The 25,187-nt window shown below is 46.1% G+C and overlaps 1 protein-coding gene across 1 annotated transcript in view; it reads right to left on the minus strand.

Moving 5' to 3' along the window:
* LOC106821394 overlaps positions 1 to 24,614 on the minus strand; it is a 111,642-nt gene extending 87,028 nt beyond the window's left edge. Inside the window, exons 1-3 of the mRNA XM_014826163.1 lie at positions 24,556 to 24,614; positions 23,283 to 23,418; positions 21,230 to 21,496 (exon numbers count right to left, since the gene is read on the minus strand). Of these exons, the coding sequence (XP_014681649.1) occupies positions 21,230 to 21,496; positions 23,283 to 23,375 (360 nt within the window). The 5' untranslated portion in view covers positions 23,376 to 23,418; positions 24,556 to 24,614. The remainder of the gene's footprint in view (positions 1 to 21,229; positions 21,497 to 23,282; positions 23,419 to 24,555) is intronic.
* Positions 24,615 to 25,187: the final 573 nt, after the last annotated feature.

Genomic DNA, 25,187 nt, shown 5'->3' on the forward strand with positions numbered 1-25,187 from the left:
CTGTAAATCAGAGCGCTGCAGCCCCTGCAGCCCCGCGGCAGCCTGCCGGCTGGCCCGTCAGTGGCGCGCCAAAATATTGCTCTCGCTCTCGCTACGGCGTGACTTCACGGCTGCATGTAACTTTCACCGCGTCAGTCCCAGAATTTCCAGCCCCCCACACACACGCGGGGGTAGACACACGCACGTACGCACTACGCACACACACGGGTAGACACACGCACGCACGCGCACACACACGTAGAGACATTCACGCACGCACGCACGCACACAAACACACGCACACATACACACGCAAATACAGGCAAACACGCACACGCACACAAACACAAACACGCACACAAACACACGTACACTAACACAAACACAAACACAAACACACTCACACTAACACAAACACACGCACACTAACACAAACACGCACACAAACACACGTACACGCACACGCACACGCACACAAACACACACACGCGCGCGCGCACACACACGGAGGTCCGCACGCGCATACACGCGCACACTTTCTCCAAGACATGCACGCATGCAACGTGCTTGGAACAGTAACGGTTCTGCTGGCCGCAAAAACGCGATTTCCACTATCTGACACGGCAAACTGTTGGAGACCACACAATTTGGGAAGCAACGCTTGTGAAAACAAACCGACTACAGCTGGAGAACAGGAAATACTTCACCATAGTAAACAGAGCTTCACAGCGATGCTTCATGTCCGCAGCGGATAGGGAGGGCTATATGCGTATGATGCGTATACCTCTACCGTCTCTAGGCGACGGCCGAGCTAAGTAATTACTCATGTGAGAAAACCCTCCAGCTAACCACATACTGAATACTATATTAGGTCACACACTATACCCATGCTAACATGTATCTAGACGAAATAAGTCTTCTAATTGCTCCCAAAGCAAACTTGAGCTAGAGGTAACACCGGGGGATTTTCCTTGCGCACAGGAAACTCGGTGTGAACTAATTACCGGGTAACCTGATGACCTATCAGCAGATATATGTAGATATACATTATCGTTGAATGTCGTATGCTAGCGAGGAGTAAACAAGCGAACATTTGATGTAGAGAACGCCCACAAACCGAAGCAGTGCGGAGTGAACTTTCAGTTAATATAGCGGCGCATTGTGGAGCGGTTTCGTATGGCTATTGGTATCCATTTCGTACTAGCACGATTCTAGCTTGGGTTACCTTGATTTATTGGATTAACACTCACTTAATTCTGTCTACTTGAAAGACCATAACAGACAAAGCTGTCTAGTGATGCCACGGCAGATGCACACACGCACACACGCACGCATGCACACACGCACGCGCGCACGGATGCATTACAGATACACAGAGGTGCCCGAACGCACGCATATACTCGCACGGGTTGATACGCACGCGCTCACGTAGACTCATAGATACTTCTCGTCACGATCCGATTGAAGAATGAAGGAAGAATTATGGAAGAATGAAAAGAAAATCACTGACAGGTAGTTGCATGTTAGCACCTACTACCTAGTCCAGGTTTTACCAACCACAGGTGTTAGCAGACAATGCTGCTACTGTCCGATTGTGATCTACCCACGTCAGTTCCAAAAATATTAAGACCACACTCGGAGTTCTGTCAAAGAAATTAATTACATGAAAGCCAGATGTGCAATTCCGTTAACACGGATCGTGTATAGCTGAAAAACACGCATCGATTGAAAACTTTCATACCCATAACAATGTTTCGTACACAAAAAGAAGAAAACAATGTTTAATGTTTAAATATATCGACGAATGTTTTGCCTTGCAGACAGTGCACACAAGAAAACACATGGCACACGTAAACGCACACGCACGCACGCGCGCACACACAGACACGAACACCCACGTAGGCACGCGCGCAAACACGTACATATGTACGTACGCACGCGAAAGGTTAATTGTAAGGTATACTTACAGCCTAAACACAATTATCTGTAGATATAACAAAATCTCAACTGACCTCTTTCGAAAGATGCCCACACGAACACTGCCACACGTTGTGAAAGGAGAAAAATCCAGACGTATAGCAAACAAACGCAGGAAACCGCAAACATCGCTACTTTCATGTTTATTAACCGCACACAAACGCAACATTCGCATCCAGCAACCCTTTCACGACCCCCCGACGAATGCATGAGTGCGTATATACCCGAACTTTACGCGTCTGCCGACACACCAGGGATGCTTAGCTCGCGATATTCCCGGCTGGTGCACGCGTTTTTGCATTATTTAGCTTTGATAGTCGGCAGTAGTAACTATACGATGTAGGTGGCTTCCCAGGCTGTGTATAGCTCGCCGAGGCTGCACGACAAAGGCGTTTTTCATTCAGCACATGGCGAATTCACGCAGACTTAGAATAGGCACCGATTGCAGCACTCGCAAAAACTCATGCGCTGCGCAACCTATAGTTCATCATGATGTCACTTATACCTTAGTGACACGTTATACCGGCATTTCTGAAGCCAAGTCTTAAGATGAATCAACGAGAAAGATACGCGCATAAAAACCAGCAGCTAAAAAATCTTACAAATGTTAGTTTAGCGTTGCAACGGGCCGTGCCGGCTCGCAGACACGCATACACGCAGACGCGCACAGGGATAGCGTTGATTGAAGCGCATATAGTACAACGGAGCTAACGCTCAAGTTTGAAAGCTGACAAGAGTCACGGCTGTTCCCGCATGTCACCAGCATATACACGGCATCTTTCGATCACTATAGGACATCTTCATTCTACACTGTACCCTCCTCCTCATATTTCAAATGATTAATGCCTCGGGAAACGGAATACATACGAGTAACGTGATAGACGTCCACTGCCGCCACGCTACTGTGGTGCCTTTCACGCGGCTAACTTGTCACGGCGGCCATCTAGACTCTCCCGGTCACCGAGGCTAAGAAATGCACATAACCTCGGCAGCACACATCAATCGGCACTTGCAGACGAGACCCTTTACACAGCAGCTGCGCAGCATTGCTCATGACACAACTAACAACTAGGTTACTGTGATGTCTAACGAACTATGGGAAGCTGCCATGTCCATCACGCCCGCACATATATAAACAGCGCGGTGCAGCACATACAGGCAGCAGCGGCCTGTCAGCGAAGGAGAAGTGAAGAAGCCACTTTGGCAAGGCGGGTAGCGAGTGTTTACGTTTTAAGAACATCATCCACACACACACACACACTCTCTCTCTCTCCTCGCATCAGAAACACGTGACGTATATATAACCACTCTAGACAGAAGCATCCAGCCAATAATTCGGCTGTCCCGTGATAGCACACGTCTACGCACCAGCGAGCTCGCTGCTGCTGCCGCGCACGAATACACGCACGCGAGACGCGTGCCGGGAAACCGACGCAAAATTACGCGTTACCTTGTTGTTGTTATTGTTGTTTTTTCTGCTACATTCCCATCTTATTTACATTCCGTTCAGGCTGCGCGATAAGTAGACGGCTCACGTTACGAACGACTGGCGTTATAGGGACGACTCGCGTTACGGACGGCTCGCGCTACGTACTTACCGATTCGAGAAGAAGGGTGACGTGTGTGCGACCTTGAAATCACAGCGAGAGAAAGAAGCTGAAGCTCTGCGTGCAGCCAGTGTGTGCGCGCGTCGCCACCAGTTCACATGACTATATAGCGATCGCTGCGTCACCCCAGTCGTGAGTGTTCGCTATAACCCACTAGACCAACACGGCAACTCGAGCGGCAAACATTTGCCGAGGTTTGTCGTCCCGGCGTCCCCGTGTTTGGTATATAAGCACGGGACGCTGCGCGCACACACCGCGCAGCAAAAATAAACGCACTCGCCCGTAGGCCCCCATATGCCGCGGTCACCTTCCTCCTCCCTCCGCAGTCGAGCTTTCTCGGCAGCTGAGATGCGCTGAAATTTGCATGGATGTCTAGTACTTCGTAGCCTTGCCCACTCGCCGACATAAACAGTATTTACGCTCCAATTCCAAAATCGACAAATAGCGGCAGTCTAATAAGTGAAAATGCCCAGTAATCAGCTAACCCACATTGGAGCTGTAGACCTACATGCATATGCACACTGCAGCGTTTCCACACCCGAAAACGACCCAGTCTTTAACTTGAAAAGGGCGTCGAGCGATTTGATTATGCACTTTACTCCGAAACCATGTCAAGTTGCTAAAACACACACGTCGCGAGAGCAAACACAATTATACTGCTTCGGCAAGCAACGCCAAGAATCCGTACACGATGTACTTTCCCTTATGAGGGCGACTCATCTGCCGTGTTCTTTCCGGTCGATGCAAAAACGACACAGTACACGCTTGTAAGTTATAGTAGATCGGGTACAACTCTTTTGACGTCGTAGCAAGTGAACGATGTAGAGAGCAGCTGCAGCCAGCAGAAAGCATATCAGCGTATCCAGCTGGGAATGATAGTAATGCTAGTAGTATCGTATGTAGTACAACCTGTGCTGTGGGGCACTGAAGTTTATGGCACATATATTAGGATAACAGCAAAACGCACATGGGGGAAGCACAGACAGCGGAGATCTAGCTGCCAGACATCTACTAGTTGTTGTCTGTGCACGCGCGCGTGCACGTGCTTGTTAGCTTGTGTGTGCGAATAAGCCCGCGCGTGTATGCGTGCGTGCGTGCGTGCGTGTGTGTAGGTGCGTGTATGTATGTTGTGTGATGGCACCGCCCATCACCATGAGGTGCCCCTTAATAAATACCAATCTATGCTAATGTGTTTTTAAGAAAATTCAAGTAATGTTTTGTCTAATTGTGTGTATTAATGTAGTAATTAAAACATCTAATTGACATACGCGCGATTCGTTTCTTCTAATCTCTCCAATAGCGAGCGCGGCTACACTGCTATGTACGTTCACCCTATACCCCTCCCTCAATCTTCTCTTCCTCGCTCACCCCCTCGCTTACTTCCTTCCTTTTCATCTTCATATATATTACTCACAGTAGAACATCTTCCGCACATTTCCTTACCTGCGCTGTTGCTCGGAGACCTATATACTAACTAAATACAGAGGCGGCACAAGTAAGAACTCTTGTCTCGGTTGTTCAAATAGGCTGGCAATTTAAATATGGCGAGTTATTTGCTGAGGGCATGTAACAGATCAAACACCACATGCCCTTACTTAAACAAACTGGGTAAATACGGATTTAAACCTATTAACTTACATTACGATATGACATGTTCATACACTATATATCCTATATTGCTTGAAGATTCTACCAGGCACAGGGTCTACGTAGATAAATAATAATTGGCCCTTCAATGTACAGAATTTGCTATTCTGTCTAAGGAAAACTATCGTCTATATATTTATTATTACATCATTTGTAAATTTTTCTTTCTCTTTCTCTCTCTCTCTCTCTCTCTCTCTCTCTCTCTCTCTCTCTCTCTCTCTCTCTCTCTCTCTCTCTCTCTCTCTCTCTCTCTCTCTCTCTCTCTCTCTCTCTCTCTCTCTCTCTCTCTCTCTCTTTCTCGCGCGCGCTCTCTCTCTATCTCATGCTGTCTGTTCTCCCCCTCCCCACCCCCTCTCTCTTCGCTCTCTGTTTTCAAACCGTACATGGGTATTGTAACAAAAATTGCAAAGGCGTGGACTTACTTCACTCGCTATTAGTCTACAAACACTATAAGTGAGAGGGATGAACCTACATGACTTGTTCACCCAACTAAAACTGAAAGAAGTGAACACTAAATAATTTAGCAGGCTAGTTAGCGGCTTGCACTCTGTGTAGCGATAAAATCGTAAACTTTCGAAAAACACATCTTTATGTACTGGAAAATTATGTAAATACAAAGTTGCCTCTAAATCACAGTACCTACTCCATAATATGCACACACACACTAGCATACTAGTGTATTGGCACCAGGTCATTGAATCAACGAACCTTTTAGACGTTTGAAAGCAACTGCTGTGTGTCCAGTTCTACAATATTGTGTACCAAAGTGAGCAAGGGCAAACAAGAATAGCATGCAAAAGGCACCAGCGCCTGCCTTCCTGCCCGTGCACAATGCAGTCAGCTGCGTGCCCGCGCATGGTGTAAAAATACTAACAAGGCTTGTGTTGCTGCTGCTGCTGCCGAAGGATTAGCACGGAAGAGGGTAATTAGCACCCTATTCCTGGAGTCGCCAGCACTCACGGCACGAATTGTTACTCGCAGACTATCTGGGCTCGAGGTGCAATAATTGCAGGTAATGCAGCCTTGACTGATTGCTCAAGTTTCGCCGATGGTTTACACTTGATATCCAACAGCGAGTCATAATGCTAATAACGGCAATAGGCCGCAGGCGCCAGCCACCCAAACGCGCGATTTTCACATGATTTTGACTTGATGTATCGAAACAGTAACCCCCTCTAGTGGCCGGCTACGTACGATGCACATGATTGTCTCTGTGCGATGCTATCTCCTTCTCCCTAGTGCAGCCTTCTAACGTCAAAATTAGTTATTTGAATTCATAGGGATTTTTTTTTCTATTACAGCATCCGCAAACCCGTTATTTTTACATGTTATGAATTTAACATCATCACGACAATGTTTTCATTTTACTTGTCGTACTGCTGTCCCACAAACGCGAAGTAGCACTGCAACATGGGCAGTATGGATGTAGAGCGACGTCATGCCAAGTCCCTTGATTAGTACATTTCGTCTATAACTGTAACAGAAAGGAGCAAGGTACCAATTTTGCGCTGACCCAAATATCGGCCGTGTAACTTCAATTTCCATAGATTCCTGCAACCACATTGCTGATTATAGAGGTTAAATAAATGACCAAATCGTTTGGCAACCACTATAATAAATCCGGAACAGTAATAAGTCGATCCTCGGATAATGAGATGGCTGGGGATGTTGGTAATTAGGTGTGGGCTGCAGCTGAGAGGCATTGTGCGGCCCCTCTGACTGTAATGACCACCCACCTACCCTCACATATGGACGCGCCTACGTAATGCCTCCGCTCTTCTTCGTCTGCCCACTAACAAATCTTACAGACAACGGCGGGCCGGCTAATTTCGGCAGGTGAGCAGTGAGAATCGCGGTCCCGTGCTGAGCGGGAGCTCACAATCGCTGATCTACGTCGTACGTCGGACAATAGCAGAGCAATAATAACATTCACCGCGCTCAGTCGGGAAGTGGAAATAGAAAACCCGCGAATAAATGCTCTTGCAACAAAGGATCAAAACGCATCGAGATTGTGGTGTGAGTCATTTCCATGAAAGCAGTAAGAGATCGCGCGAGAAAAATAACGCAGTATATGAACACTCACATTCGAAATAAACCTAAACCAAGTCTACTGTCGCGTTAGATAATGCCACGACAGCCAGGGTAGTAAGTGAAGGAGGAAAGAAGTACACCGATATTTATGCACAAACCACTTCTTGCTTGGCTTGTCAGTGCATTGACATCACTCGCGACACGCATCGCAAATATTTAATCATGGACTATTTTTTGTTGTTGCACAATATATGACATCAGATCCCGCGATCAGGTATGGTCCATTTAAATGACCCAACGTTTATAGCTTGTGTATTTTCCATCAGCGACATCTATAACAATGGCAAGTAGAAAGGCTGAGAACGTGAACCTCTATTTCTACCCGCTGACCCTCTCTAGCTCGCTCCTCTCTGCACTAATCTACCTCCAACCCTGTATAGATCCATCCCTCCCTTTCATCATCACCCCGCTCTCTCTCTCTCTCTCTCTCTCTCTCTCTCTCTCTCTCCTCTCTCTCTCTCTCTCTCTTCTTTCTCTTTCTCTCTCTCTCTCTCTCTCTCCTCTACTCTCTCTCTCTACTCTCTACTCTCTCTCTCTCTCTCTCTCCTTTCTCTCTCTCTGTCTCTCGTCCTCCGTCCGTCCGTCCGTCCGTCCGCCGTCCGTCTCCGTCGCGTCCTGTCCGTCCGTCCGTCCGTCCGTCCGTCCGTCCGTCCCTCTCTCCTTTCGCTCTCTCCGCTCTCCTCGCGCCTCTCTCTCTCTCGTCTCCTCTCTCTCTCTCTCCTCTCTCTCTCTCTCTCTCTCTCTCTCTCTCTCTCTCTCTCTCTGTCTCTCTCTCTCTCTCTGTTTCTCTCTCGCGCGCTCTCTCACTCTCTCTCTCTCTCTCTCGCATGCTCGCTCACTCCCTTTCAAGCGTGAGCTAAGTTTGCAAACGACAAGCTTTTCAGCCCACAAGAAAGCATGATCATGCACATACACGAATTTCTGTATACGGCTACACTTAAAGCGTCTATTGCGAGAATTTTCCAGTGTTTTCCCCACTTTCATGATACCTATGCTTGAGTAACAGCAATTGTCTAGAGTAACGATAAAATGTCTTAGAACCTTCGTATTCACCAAATCCAATGAAATCATGCACGATTACAATTTTGCGTTCTGTTTCTGTTTACCGTTGCCATCTATCGAATTTTCTCGCGGTAGCGCAAGACATCTATCACGATCACCGTAGAAATCAGGTCAGAGTGTAAACACAAACGTTCATACTAGCGTAAACAGCAGTGTAGTACTAACGCCACGTAAAGTCTGTTATTAGAGAAGCTCGTGGATTGCCAGTCAGATAGTAACACGGGAATGACAATGACAGAAAGTGCTCTCAATTATTAAAATAAAAACTCAATAATATTTACCAAACAGAATTGCACGCCTTTTTGTTTTAATTATGTTCGCTTGTTTGAGACGCCATTTGTGATTTTTGAGAGTCGTGACACGATCAAATTTATTGCTGGTATGATGTGGTCAAATAAATTTTTCTATGCTATAACTGCATAAAATCTTGGTGTTTTGAATGTTGGTATAATCAGTGATATTTCCACTGTCAGGTGAGACTATATTCAGCTATATTTCGTTTTTCTGAGCCAAAAAACTCGCAATAATCACTTTAAAAGTAAAATGCGACTAATTTCTCATTTGGCCCGCCGACATTTTCTCAATGTATATATTACCACAGCAAAGCGCGCGTGTGTCCTAGGCTTACGCCAGACGACGTTAGTAGGAACCGGATGACATGACGACATGCGGTAAATATCAGTTGTAACTCGTAGCCTTTCGTCTCTGCCACAATCCACGTTTTACGATATTCGTTTTACGAGAAGATAACACAGTTTCTACCCTGAATAGACTTCCTAGCAGCGACGTGACGACCATTAATGGACCCACGTTACGTCGCCGGATGAAACGTTTAAAATTGATGGCTCTCTCACATCTCAAAAGCTGCGTACCATTAGTTTAACGATGGCGCTATTTGCCGAGCCACAATCACGAGGCCCGGTAATACATTGCTCGTATTTATCACTTTGCCCAAAAAATCATAAAAAATACTGCCGTTCGACACCGAACATATAATTACAAGGTGTGACTGTCGGAGAAATTTATGTCTAGTTCGGCTAAGCGCACCTGACAGTTGACAGATACAAACGTCTGCATCAAGTGGAACACCTGGCCGCGCTGGCGAGCCCTCGCTAGCCACCGTCCCCGGCTGTTTGTGGACTCAGCACAATGCTGGGAATCGTGTAGAGCCGCGGGACAGCAGCTTCCCCCCGATACACTGGTAATTGTAGCCACAAATGAAAGCAACTAATAAAGTAACTTATTACCACGGCGCGCTAGCTGCTTCCTTCCATGCGTGTCTGCATGCGTGCGTGCGTGCGTGCGTGCGTGCGTGCGTACGTGCGCGCGTGTTTGTGTGTGCGCGCGTGCACGATGGCGTGCATTCGTGTGTGCGTGTTCGCATGCGTATCTGCGTGCGTGCGAGCCTGCTTGTGTGCGCACATGCGTGCGTGCGTGCGTACGTGCGTGCGTGTCTTCGTGCATGCGTCTATGCGTGTGTGCGAGTCTGCGTGCGTGCGTGTCTGCGGTCGTGCGTGCGTGTATGCGCATACAGGTATGATACAAAGGCACTATAGGAAACGAGGCTGCCAGGCTTCGAGTGTTTACGATGCGGACGTAAAGCCCTGTCTACTAGGGGCACTCGCTTGATGCCCCTTCACTTGTCTATATCGTTCTCTCTCAAGCATCATAGGTGTCAAGAGCGGCACGCTGAACAACACTGCGGATGGACAATAGATTTGCGCAGTAGCTGTTCTTTTTAAAGTTCATCAGCCCACGGAATAGTCGACGGATGGCACTAACCCGGTTGCTCAGATCCGCGAGCGCTTTACAAGTAGGAGACTACAATGCGACTCGTAACGATATAAGAGAATAGAGTACAGTAGCATTCTCTAGTCTTACGCGATATAGACTGTTATAGCTATATATAAGACAAAAACTTTTGATTAAGAATCTTAATTAGAATCTTAAGTGATCATGTCTCATGCACTTTTCATGCACTTCTGTAATTCTGTGATATTTGTTCTCAATTATAACCATAGTAAAACTACATCTGTCTAGCAATAATTCTAGAGTGCTTCTATGTACAATTCAATTCGTCCGGGGTCATGCGTCTTTGCAATCGCTGCATGCACGCACACGCTTCGCCACCTCTCGTCCTCTATTAATTTCACGCGTTTTCTCTCAAGTTTCAATGCGCCAGGTGCAAAGACATTCACCGCCTCAACAAGCTCGCCAGCTAGTAGCGGGTGTTCGGCGTGGCCCGCTGCTGCGGCAGTGAAACTCGCCGACAAAAGCCACCGCATCTGATTTCGTATAATATTCAATCAAGCTTGCCACTCACAATCAAATGAGGCAGCAGCGGCGGCGCTGGCCAATGGTGTGATGATGATTCCGGCCACACTACACGCCGCCGCCGCCGCAGCCGCCGCCGCCGCCGCAGCCGCGTAAAGCAGGGCTCGGCATCACGCGGTTTCCGCAATGAGCTTTGTCGACGACCGCTGTAGTCTTCACTTTGACACCGCCGCCCGTGGACCGCCTGCGCACGTCGCCACGAATCACGAGCGCGACTGACCCACGCGGAGCGTCGGCGTCCGTCTACGTCGCGCGCGTTGATCGCCGCGTCGGCGAAGAACACGATCTCAATTTCGGCATGCAATTGAGTGGAATGCTGCACATGAATGTAGCGTATACGCGGCAGCACGCGCGCACTTGCAAAGGTGAGCGATAATTGCTGCGGGAGGGGCGGCCTTTATTTCTCGGATTACGGGATGGCCTGTGGCTGTTTGCGCTGGAGCAACCTGCGCTGACCAGGTGTTGCCCGAGCTATGCGTGACAAGCGGGAGAGGAGGAGGAGGAGGAGGAGGAGGAGGGGGGGACCTCTACGCGAAGAGATTACTTCGCATCTATAATTCATGGCGACTCGCGAACAGTCGCGCGGATACGCAGCGGAAGCTGAAGGGGAAAACCCTGTAAATGTAAAGGCCGCCCACACTTCACCAGTTGTGTGTGTGTGTGTGTGTGTGTGTGTGTGTGTGTGTGTGTGTGTGTGTGTGTGTGTGTGTGTGTGTGTGTGCGTGTGCGCGCGTGTAAGTGCATGCGTGCGACAGGTGCGTTTGCGCGCGTCCGTTTTAGCGAGCGTACATCTCTACTAGCTTACGAGTTTATGTTCGTGCCTGCGTATTCTTATATTTGTCGTAGGTACTGATCCTAATTACAAATTGCCAAAATTGCCATTGCCATCTAGAAATCAAGGCATTGCCTACCGTCTACAATGTAAACTAATACCAGGCAGTACACCAATTAAGTCCTTTATAGCCTCTATACAGCGGTTCAATAAATTAACAAGAGAGGGCAGCACTAGACAGAACAAAAAATCGCTCCCCATATGGTATCATTAGGTATTATTAGCTCTTGATGGTATCCTAGTTTGTTAATAAATATTTATGGTCACATCCTATTAGTGAACCACGTGTCAATTCTCTCAACAAGTAACAGCTGAATCACGATGATAGGACTGACAACGAGTACCCCATACATGCAACACTGTGAAATCCTGAATCTCTGTATTCCTGCTGTCCTCGGATTCATGCATACACACCTATTTACTCAGTTGCGCACGCACATACGCTCACACACACACGCGCACGCACGTACGCACGCACGCACGCACGCACGCACGCACGCACACACAAACACATTCATATATGTACAATTTACGTGCGACCGGCATGAACGTACGAACCAATACGTAAGTGACACGCGTGTGTGAAACGCATGCACGCACGCGTACCAACGCGCACGTGCACGCACGCACGCGCATGCACACAGATGGAAGTAAAACTATATTGTACTAAAGCAAACAGTTTTCACTAAACACCTCCTCATCATCGCCAGTGGACAGCAGGCGCTCGGTGTTTACGACAGCCACCATGTTTTGACAGCACGTGCGGCTCGCAATAACCCCCTTATAAACCACTATCGGCACACTGTGATCACCTTGACATATTAAGCATGTGGTCATTAAATGATTCTTGATTAAAAATCCCAATCAGCGTTAAATATTTAACGTAGATATTTAGCCCTGAGCACAGGCGCCTTTGACCTGTCACTGGATGTAATTCGTGGCAGAGCTGACACGATGACAGGATACAATCAATTCGACAGCCGAAACCACCCTGAAAACATCTCCCAGCGGGTGAGGACGGCTGCACCTCTCATCGGTAATATGCCATAATATGCCAATGATGTCTCTTTATCCGATTAACAACGCCACACATATATATGTTCTGCATGAGCTACACGCAGCACGATCTTTCACGGCACTGCATTACATCGAAAGCGTTGATAATTGTTATCATCTTTTTTTTACATTTAATAATTAATTCAGATGTGTGCGTATATATTGAACGTCAATATTTATAATAAAACAGTACGGCAGAACTTACTACTGCATCATAGTGAGAACGCATAGTAAATTTTTGCCACGTACATAGAATTATACAACCTGATATTTAATCAGCAAAGAACTAGGATATTACTATAATATCAGGAGTAGATAACCCTATTATCTACTCCTGATAATATCAATACATAATAGTAATGTTCTTATTTGTTAATTTTATCGTATGATTGTAGTTTTTTTCTATTCCCTATTTATTTATTTCGTGTCATAGCTGGTCATTAAATAGGCAGGAGCAAGACTGAAACTTAATATTACAGTTTGCAACCCAGTTGTTCAACTATACCGCAACTCCTAGCATCTGTATCAAATTTTTTCAAATTAATATGATTAAATACAAAAACCTGTTAATGAACACGTTATACCGTAATCCAAGCGTGAAGAGGCACGCAATTCCCGCTGTCACCATTTTATATAATTAACGCGAACTACTCTGATTATAGAATAGATTACTAAGTACATTAACGTCACACTTCATTAATCCTAATCCGTCTAAATACATTTACTCGCGATTCCACTAATTAAAAACATTGTCGAAACATCCAAAATTTAGCGTTGTTCATAAATTAATTCAGTATTAATATAATATCGCATGAATGCAACATTACATTGAAAACAATCACCTGCCACCAAATATACCATAAACCACGATCACTGGTGCACAGTGGTCGGCACTGTATTCGGCATTCTAAAGTTGTTCAACTAAAAAAATCTTTGTTGATATGTATGAAAGCACATTTTTCACCGAATCATATATACTGGAAATAAAACAGACGCATGTGACTGTCTAGTAAATTGAGTCCGAGCTTTGCACGTTTCGCTTTTATTCGGCGTGGAGCCCGTGTACATACGCACATATTCAATTACCCGTGCGCGAGTTGTTTTTTTCACAAAAAGCGCCAGAACGCGTATAGAGGGTTGGGCGCCCCTGTTGATCCCTTGTTTGCAAGCGGTGTCAGTTTAAGCGCAGGATCAGGAGTACAATAAACGCAAGCAAACACCAGCGAGTCGCTGAAACTCCGACATTGTTCGGTGTTAGCGGGCAAACCGTGCTGGGAATTGGCTATCAAAACAATGACGGTTTAATAATCTAATTAATTCACAGTTTTACATGCGTGGATGAGTGGAGTAAAGAGAGCACGAGCTAGGAATAGTGCAGAAAGAGAGAGAGAGGGGGATAGGGAGAGGAGAGGGGACAAAGAGACAAAGAGCGCGTGAGCGGGAGCGAAAACAAGGGATATAGCGAGAGAGATGAATGGCGAGTAAGTGAGAGAGGGGGAGAGGGCAAAAACAAGTGGGGAGAAGGCCCATGAAAGAGATAGAGAGAGAGAGGGAGAGAAGGAGAGAGAAATAGAGAGAGAAAAAAAGGGATAGATAAATAAACAGGTAGGCCGTAGATACATAGATGACATAGATGATCTGAACATATGTCGCGTGTTCAGCCTAATACTGTCACAATATGCTAGTCTATATATTATAAAAACTACTGGAAATAACAAAATCTATGTTCCTTTTATTATTATCCAAACTCTGACGAGTGCAGGCACACAACGAGTGGAAACAGGAGAACTAGTGCGCGAGCGAAAACGAGAGCGAAGGAGACAGAGAGTATATGGGATGATATCGGATGATATCGGTTAAACAAAAGCAATGAGCTGACGTCACTTACCTTACTAACGCCGAAAATAATGCGCGCGCACCTAGGCACGCGCACGCACGCACATACACATGCTCGCAGGCACGCATGCACGTACGCATGCACGCACGCTCTCGTAAGCATTCTGGCGTTTCGGACAGGTGTCAGTCACGCCGTGCTAGCGGCGGCGCGGGCTCACCGATCAATTATCGCATGAAAGTTTCAGCAGGGGCAGGCAGGTTTAATCAGATGGCATCATGGCAACGAGTGTCGCCCGCGGCGGAGCGGCATCCTTTTGTGAATAAGTTAATGCGCCCGAATTGCAATATGTTGCGTGTAAACTTCTCCAAATAACCGCGTAGTGGCTATCGTGGGTAACTCGCACCGGTTGCCCCTGACGCAACCACGCCTCACGCTGACCAGCGCGTTACCAGAAACCGATTGCAGACGTCGTTGTCGCCTGTATCCGTATAAGTAAAGGATGACTGACGCGACAACGACCCACGAGGCCAAACTAACTCCGCCGCAGAGATGCGACGCGAATGTTGCGTCTGCTCAGGTGTAACAAAATGGCCGAGTCCGTGCATGGTGATTACCACGCACACCGATCCCGAACGCAGCTCTTCCCGCCAGTATATACGCGCATATGCAAATTCCTTGCGAGTTGCGACGGCGAGGACAATGCGCAAGGTCGGTGAGAATAAAGATAGGCGGGAACGCCTGTCCGGGGCGTCGGGTGCGCCTTAACCGTCAGCTCTTTGATACCACGGTATATATATTCGCTGACAGATGCACACCCACTCAGATATCACGGATAAACGTTGGCAGCATTAAAGATTAACGAGATTGCTTAATGAGGGGAGAGGAGCTACTGTGTGGATCGGATGACCGAGGTGGTGCGAAAGTGTGAAGTAAGGTGTTGACTGCCTGTAGTAATTTGGAATTAAAAGCACCGAGCAACGTAATGACCCAGTATACAATGCACTCGCTCAGTGCAGCCACGCTTCCTTAATTTCATGTCGATGGCTGTAACACGTAGATGATATAATCTCAACAGTTGCCTCATTTCTAAAAGCATATATACCTCCGTGAATAGCCTGCATAACGTTATGGCTAGATTATCATCGTGTATGTGTCAGCTACCCTTTAAGAACACTAGGCCAATGTGGCACGCAGATGGTTTCAGACAGCTCACTAACCCGCAACTACCCGTTGACTGTTTGCCAGGCCGCTGGCTAACAACACAACTGCAATACCCCAACGAAGGCAAATATTTCACATATGGTGGCAGTGTGGTGATAAAAACTGCAGCCTCCAATTAAACAACCTCCGGCTAATTATACTACAGCGATGAATCACCACTTGCCGGCACTCTTGCAAGGGTATTCATTCCTTGTTTAACAAGATTATCAAACCTTAAATGCACTCTAATGGTTTCATTACAGAATAAATATTAATTTATTATGTATTTTAAGACACTCCGTGTGATCGGGTGACTATAGTTTTTCGGCTTGCAGATAGCGAAACATGACCATAATGAACAACGGGCGCCTTGGAAGCACTCATGGAGTTTCTCTGTGATACACACAACCCTCGCTTGCTATATAATTTAACATTTCCGCACGTTTTTTACCAACTGTGGAAAACTTTGAGTCAGCCGCCAATAATCAAGTTGTCAGAGTAAATCGAAGTGGTAGCCGCTCGATAGATTTCTAAAGTTCCCAACCATAAGACGCTTAAATAGCCCTAACGAATAAAACATGGTCAGCCCACGCGAGATAGGGTCTTGCAGAGCATATTATTGTTAATTGCATGCATGCAAATCCAAATCAAGTGAAGCCCGTCCAGCATAAATGAACGCCGCCGGCGTATTTCAGTATGCGTGCAATTAGATTTGGTGACACGACTCGTGTGCGCATTCGCGGCATTAGCTTAATCACAAATGTCCATAAACCATTTGGGAGTGCAATTAGTACGACCCACAGATTACTAACCCTCATCAATTTTGCAAAATGAACGATCGCCTTTCACAAATGCTTTTGTGCAACTGTCATCTGCGCTGGAGTTTTAGACATCCCGCTGGTGTCGATCACACATCGAACACATGCACAGTGCGACCACAGCAGTTAGAGAATCTGGCTTCTGACAGACGAGATAGGAGCTGGTGACCAATTGTAAACTCTTACCAGGCAGTGGTATGCGATCACCGCTGCAGGGGTAGAAATTAACTTTCGTTGGATTCCCTACCCTCAAAAAGAGGGAGTCCGCAGCAAAATGAGGGAGTCTGCACTCTGAGGTTCAAAATTAAAGATATTAACAATAACGCATGTGCTTATTTTTAAGATTTTCTGCCAAATTTTCTTTGGACATTAGCTGAAATAATACAGTAATTCCGCGAAGCCGTGCTCCGGAACGAACTAGTTAGTATGGCAAAATTTTCAGGGAGTCACACGGACTCCTGCATATGTCAAATCAGGGAGTCCGACAGTAAATCAGGGAGTATTTGACTCCGGACTCCCGTTAATTTCGCACCCTGCCGCTGCCTAACCTCGCTCACCATTGGCGCTGTTGATATGCCTGTCAATATGAACTTGTACCCGTGTCTACACTAGGATAAATAACCAGGGTTATAACTTATGCGTCTACTCAAGGAAACGTACGTACTCCGGGTTACGCGTAAGAAAAATTAACTCAGGTTGTGTGTCTACGTGATGCAATCACCTCGGTTGTTATAAACCCTAAAAAAGGAGTAAAGTAAAAAAAAAAAGGTAAAGGAGGTCTGCACGTGTTTTTTTCGGACGATTGGTTGCTTCACTGTTTTGAACATATTATAACCGAATAATCAGGTTGGTTTTATCACGATCAAGGAATTCTTTCACCAATATAAACGATCGCGCTTTTGGCTTCAGTGAAACTGTGTGTGCGCGCGTGCGTGTACATGCGTGAGTGTGAGTATGTATGTGTGCGTGTAAGTATACGTGCGTGAGTAGTGCACGCTCGCGTGTGTGTGTGCCTGAATGTACGCATGTTTGAGAGTTTAAATGGTTTAAACTGAAGCGAACCGTGTAGTATAGACATTACCTGTCAAACACGAGTAGAGTCAATATATACTATATGCACTTGTTGGCAGGACTGTTTACAAATGTATACGTTAGTCTTTTGTCGTGTTGTCGAGGGCCTCAAACACTGTAAATACCACCCTGGCGCCAGTTTTACGAGATAACTGCATAGAACATAGGCCGCATAGCAAGCTGTCGCCGTAAAAGTATAACAACACACACAAACAGGCGATACGTTCGAATAGTAAGCAATCCTATCTACTTCTAAGCACTACGGGACACGATGGCGACCGTGGAAGCAGAAAGGAGAGAACGGGATAGAGAGACGAATGTTGGGCACGTGTATCGTACTTGTAGCGCTCGACTGAGTCCATACATCAATGCCTCGATCAGTGCTGCACTAGGGGAGCTGGAATCAACTCTGAACGCGAGCTGCTTATACACAAACATACACGACTCCGGACATCTTTGCTGCACGTGTGGACAAGAGAAGACACGATGTGAGCATCGGGAAAGATCAGCGGGAGTTCGTATCCAACAAAAGAAGGGGCGAGCACTGATATATTTACATAGAGAGACTCCACGGAATATATTTTGATATTCTGAAATATATGTCTTTGAATATGTGTGTGCGTTCGTACCTACGCACGTGCACGCATGCGCCATGCATGCGCGCGCAAGTTCCTGCAAATTATGTAAAGTAATACAAACGAATCACATGATATAATAAGTAACAAAATTACGCTACTCGTTCTTTCAACATTAAAATCCGTTCATACTAGACAAGGCAAGTGTTTTGCAACCGCGCAATGCAGCGGCTGAAACATCGCTGACCCTAAAACGATAGCCACACATGCAGAGTCGAGCTAGCCGCACTTTCACATATACAACTACTAGAAGCGTACCCCCAACTCTAGACGCCACTAATCACTGAGAGCAAGAAGCGACTAGCATAGCTCAGCGTTTCTTCTGATCGGACCCGTTGAAACACGGCTGACAATCTTCCCCATCCACATCGGGCTAATGACTCAGCCGCACATAGTCCAATATAGATCCGTCTAAATATAGTGCGGAATCGCGCTCGACGAAGCGCGCTTTGACAACAGGTCTTCTGTTGTGACTTGACCAATGTGCTCGCAACATGGGATCGAAAGGGCCGTCGCTGGGTAAACAAGCGCACAGCACTAAAGCTGCTGCGCGCACAAGCAGCCGAGTCAGATTGATGTCTATAAAGTGACGACGGAGCGGCGTAAATATGTTTATGGGCGAGCCATCCCGGCCCGACTCTGAGGGAATGCCTTACACTGACGCTGCTCATGATAAGCGCTGATTCTCGCGCCGATATGTTTTTTTCTTAGTTGCGGCATCTCGTGTGGTACAGATGACACGTGGCGCCTACGACACGTGCTGCGGAGCGGGAAGGAGGGAGGGAGGGGGGCAGTGCTGATGTAGTTCCCAGCCTTGATCTCTCCCACGTAGATTCTGTGAGGTGTAACCTTAGTGTAATGTTCGAATAGATATGTCCGCGGATAAAAAATCTACCGAGATTTTGCCCAAATTGATGCTCCCAAATCAAATACCTTTATACTATAGAACATTCTCTATGAATGTGTGATCATTACTTATGGATTGCTCCCATGAAATCTAAAAAACACAAGCAAATTGAGAAACTTGCCAACATCTTTCGAGTCAGGCAACTGACTGCTTCTGTCAGTGAATTTTCCATTTGTCGTCTGTCAGTCAATCTTGCGTCCATCCGTCCGCCCGTCCGTCAATGTGTCTGATGGATTTTCTCTCTATTTCGTAGGCTCGCCACCTTGCTCGCTATTTCTCGACCTCCGCATGATGACGGGCTGTCTGTACGTCTCTGCTACTTTCTCTTTTTCTCTCCTCCTCTCCCTTTCTCTTCCTCTATCGCTTTTTTCCATTTCTCTCGCTTGCTTTCTTTCTATCGCTTTCTCTCCCCTCTCTGTTTCACACACTCCCCTTCTCGGGAGTGAGAAATGGAGACATACTCTGTGTTTGTAGTAAGCGGTCTCTGCTTCGCTCTCCCCCTCTCCCCCCCCCCTCTCTCTCTCTCTCTCTTGATCTTTCACCTCTGTGATAGTTGATATCTTGAGTGTTAGCCGGCTTCAGTTAAGTAGCGCACAGGGCCAATAATACTTTGCTGGGGACATTCCTTCCAAATTGGTTAAAGGCAGCAGGGTTGGGCCAGTTTGTTTCGATTCGGCACGGCCTCTAGAAACACACTGGCGCACGTGCTAATGTTTACGTCTCCCAGTAACTAGTGTGCTAGAAGATGACCAGAATTATCCGAATTCGGTAAGAATAATAAACGCCCGTTTTCAGAAAAACGATGAAAGCCTCATGCGGAAAAGATTTGTTTTCACGCACGCGTAATGGATATCCGATGCGAGCCACTGAGAAAGTTGATTTTAGACCAGCGCAAACTTTACGGGAGCCCTAGTTGTAAGTTGACCTTATCAGTTTTAAGACTTCTAATCAAATTCAAGTGCTTAATACGTAGCAGTAATGGTACGTGACCACTATAAATTTACAAGACACGTGCTTGGAGTAATTGTAGAAAGGCATATATATCTGTATTTGCTCATATCATATAACCCAATAATGTCATTTTCCTGCCCATCAATCACTAAAACAAGCACGTGATGATGATTAAACCTTTAGGATATGGGAAGCTGTTTCCTGGCTGAATCTAGTTTTACAGCTTGATCGTGTTTTACGCAACCGTAACAGTAATTAGCCTACGTCAAGCAGCCGGAAAATCTCAAGAAATCACAACAGATGTCTGACAACTGACACATGCATGCATGGGGGGCACGCACGCACGCATACGTGCGCACGTACACCCTGGACGCACGTACACACGCACGCATACACACCAGGGTTAGCCACCTAACGATGGCCTTGTTCTTGAGAGTGGGACTATTTTGTAAACACGCTCATAGCGGTATGTCAACACGGATATATGATATGAGAGTGGTTTTCGGAAGTAGATAGCTAATCTGGTTTATAGAGGAGACAGCCTACGTTTTATATCAGTCTCTTTTGTCGAGTATCTGTACACAAAGTTACCACTGAATAATACATGCGATGCATGTGAGTAGTAATAAATTCCATTACCTAATCCTTCAGTATAAGTAAAGTATATGCACTTTTTAAGTCAACATACCACTCATAGACGTGACATAGTAATGATAAGTAGGGCAGTGGATTTTCTTATACATTAGTGGCTGACTACTATAGCTTGTCGCTCAGGTCTCTGCTCGAACTTTAAAACACAATGGTGAGTGGGCCTGAATGTAACACATACTAGAGCTTCCTTAATAGAAATTACGACATGTAAATCTTGATTTTCTTTACCATAATTTGGCCGTAATTCAAATTCCTCTTTCCTACAAAGCTTTCACGTATGTTACACTCGGTTAGTGGGTATGCTTTATGTAAAAGATTTTAGTACTTTTAATATCTACTTAACCAATCAAAGAATGAAGTCTGGCTACCATTTGTTTTTGTTTTTCAAATACACCCCCTCAACCACTTTCCTTGAAATTATGCAGCCCTAGACATTTTTTAACTGAAACTAAGTGCAGTATTTATACATATAGTCTACCTTTGTATAACCAACCTGCATTATTCACCCCCACCCCCACCCCCACCCACACATGTCGCCAGGCTACATTCAATGCTTAGATGAAAGCCACCCTACCTTTGTTACTGCGCCGATCTTTTGCTGGTAGGCCTTCGAGTAGAGCATCATCAGGCGCAGCGCTTGCTTTTTCAGCTCGACCAGTCGCGCGTTGCAGGCTTCACAGCACACCCCGCCCGCAGGCTGCGTGAGGCCTGCGGTCTGCAGGGCGGCGGTCCTGGTGGGTCGCGGGGTAGGGGCAGCTCCCTCCGCTGCACTGGTCGTCTGCCCACTGCTTGACAACCAGTTTGGCTCCGTGTCACAGACTGCATGCTCCTCGCGGCGGATCTAGGAAAACAGATGCACCATCACTATAATATATAAATATAATATATATTATGATATATCACTTATAGTATAAGAACCCGATGAATGATGTAGAAGCAGTAGAAAGGTCGAAGGGTCGATGTCGTATAGGGTACTACATATATGTACCCGAGGTAACTATCTGATATGGTTAGGGTTAGGGAGTAGGCGTAGGCGTAGGTGACATATATGTACCTGAGGTAACTATCTGATATGGTTAGGGTTAGGGTTAGGGTTAGGGTTAGGGTTAGGGTCACTTATACGTATAGTATTGTACCCTATACGACAACGACCCCTTCAGCCCTAGTGATGAATTGCGTTCATGTTCTCATCGGTACACACATTTGTTTAGATAAACACTCATATCGGCGATATCAGTGATGTGTCAAGAAGCAAATATTTGATCAGTAATTCCTGTAATGTATTCCGTAGTCATGAAAACTACGCATGTACATGACTCACCGTTATAACCAACCCGGGGCAAACTTACGCTGAGAGGGTCTACGTCCCCCAGGGTACTGCCGGAACGTAACCTGGGTACGGTCCGGTATACCGGAACGTACCCTGGTACTATCTAATATGCCGGACCGTACCTCGCCTACTCCACTAACGAGTCTAGGGAGTCGCATACACCTACTCCCTAACCCTAACCCTAACCATATCAGATAGTTACCAGGGTGCGTTCCGGTATACCGGGTCAACGTACCCAGGGTACGTTCCGGCAGTACCCTGGGGGACATAGACCCTATGATCCAAACTTACCAGGGAAGAATTGTGACAGAAAAATATATCTATAGGCTTCACCAGAGCATATAAATCAGGTGATCTATATGCTCTGGCTTCACCCAGACAATTAAATAGAAAACATAAATTTAAAAAAATGCCAAAACAATCTGTTGAAAACAATTGACGGTTCGTTGTCAGAAACAAAATTAGTCTTAACATTAGTCTTAAGTTTAACAATAACTTCGACTCGTAGATCGTCACGTCGAACGTCGTAAATCCTTGTAAATTTCCTTGTAAATATCCTTGTAAATTTCCTTGTAAATTTCCTTGTAATTTCCTTGTAAATATCCTTTTAAAATCCTTGTAAATTTCCTTATATTTATAATTACGAGATCCTAGACCCTCTAGTACTTGATTAAGAAGAAAATAACGCATTACCACAAAGAACTGCAATTATAGTAATATTATATTTTATATTAATTAGTAAAACACGCGTATTTCATGGAAAACACGTCAGAAACACTACTTATCTACCGATCGTATGACAACACAAAGTTAAAAATGTATACAAGTGGCGTATTGTTCTCTTGTTTGGGATATTTTGATGAGTCATGACCATAGATATCATATAACAACGTTGTTATATGATATCTATGGTCATGACGCTCGCGTCTCGTTTTGCTGTGGAGAATAAATTCAAGAGTGTCGTTTTTTTCATCAGATATTATTTATATGTGATTAACAATCATAATATGCATAAATTGCTGTGACGTACAATAAATGTGTATGCATTTGAGTTTTGTGATCGACTCTCATCCAATCTTAGCATTAACATTAGCGTTAACTTTACGATGTTTCTGACAACGGCTCCCAGGCTTTGCCCAGGCTATAACAAAATCTATAAGCATAGAGAATTATTTCACGAGTGTTTCCAACAGTCCCATGGGCATAGGCTACCATCGATCTATTTTGCCAACATAACAAGCCAACAGGAGAGCATTAACTTGCACTGTTGCGCGTTCGCTGCTCGCTGTGTGCCTACCTGTGACGGTGTGTTTCTAATTCCTGCGGTTACTTCCAGAGAAGCTCCTCCCGTCAAGATGTCATCACTTCTGCCGCGGTTCGCCAACGACATTCTGACTCCAGGTCGCCAGCTCGATGCTATTTCGCTGCCCCTACTGAATAAAATCCACGTTGATCTGTCACGTCGGATAGTCGCGTACGTCGACGGGCATGCAGCTTCTCCGGTCATCACCACGGGAATTATACCTGTTAGTTACTGTTGGACTTCATACTGTTCATACAACCCCGTGACGTGCGTGCTTACAATGTACACAAATGAAAACGCGTGTTGTCTGTTGAAAGGTGCGCGGCGAATTGATTAAAGTTGCGGTGCGACACGCGCCGTTAATCTGCCGTGAAAATATCATGCAAATATTGAGACGAGTACATTGGGGCTTCACCTATATAGCTATTCACGGCTATATATTTCACCTATATAGCGAGCAAGTAATGTCGCGTAGAAACGGAATAAAACATCCGACCAAAAGTAAAACGGCTGCTACAACTCGAACGATACGACTCTCACCGAACGACCGCGCCAACTCATGTACGATAAGCGCATATATATATATATATATATATATATATATATATATATATATATATATATATACATGAATACGGAAACAAACTATGCAAGATTCTATCGAGAAATCTACGCTACCGAACCAAATCCAGCCGGTCGTATGTGAAACGCAAGCACACCGCGTGCCACGCGCGGCTCGAGTGACCGACCGACCAGATGCGATTGCACCCAGCCAAGCGCGGCCCGCTGCAGCGGCAACTATCAAACGATTCGTGGCCACGCGCGGGGGTGACAGGGTGATAACGGCACCTCGAGTGCTAGCGGCAAAACATTACGTGTACGTACGCTCTCCTGTCGTCTCGCAGCCAAGGCTACAGCTTCTACTTGCTTTCGAGGACGTCATCATTATCTGTACTCCGTGTCGTTGGCCGCAGAGGTTAATTTGATCGAAAGCGAAACGGCGGTAATTACGCTCCCAGATGATACCGATCTCTGCCGCCACCGCCATTATTGATTTTAGTGTTATCATTTCCCCGCGAGAAATTAACTAGCAGCCGCATCAAAATTTACATATGCAAAATCGCATCGCATCGACAGCTCAAGAAAACCAAATAGGCGAGCAGCTGCTTTATTTGAATGCATAATTATTGCCGACCCACGCACTGCGAATCTACCGAGCTCTGCCTGCCACCACGTAGACCTATATGTGGCGGCGATACGTACGTACCCATCTCGTCTGCTCAGCCTGTCGGCACTTTGCGCCGATTTCGTGCAGCTCCCTCCATGGTCCAGCCTGTATTTGCGCACTACTCTTCCTCGCGGTGATTTTTATCCGTCGACGCACGCAGCATCCGTCTTGGCCCTCGCCCTCCGTGATTGGGCTTCTCGTAATGAGGACCAGCCGACACATGTACGGCCGGAGGCGCCACATGTGTCGGCTACCCCGCTATTCTAGAGAGTTTAACTCCGACGCACACGCCGTATCAAGATGTGAGGGCAGACAGGTTTCCCACCGACGGCTGCAGCGCACGCGTTTCGTATAACAACGCGAGAGATGCGTCACTCAAAATTGAGGTTGCGCCGTGCGATAAAAAATAAGCACGAGAATATGCAGAGCGGCCGCTCTTTATGACTAATATATAGCTATACACTACTGTTATATCCAGCCCGCGTGTCACGTAATTGTGCTTGTCGCTAAAATTTAATTATTATGAGTGGCATCCAAAGGAAGTTATCAGACAGTAGCCCAAGTTTGCATAACAATCCTGCCGGCATTAGCTGTTTTCGAAAACAGCAAGAATTCCTGGTTTCTGCAACTAAGCAAACACAATAAGCAACTATTATTTACTAGTGAAATAT

Source organism: Priapulus caudatus, unplaced genomic scaffold (assembly GCF_000485595.1).
Source record: "Priapulus caudatus unplaced genomic scaffold, Priapulus_caudatus-5.0.1 Scaffold71, whole genome shotgun sequence".
Classification (NCBI taxonomy): Eukaryota; Metazoa; Priapulida; class Priapulimorpha; order Priapulimorphida; family Priapulidae; genus Priapulus; species Priapulus caudatus.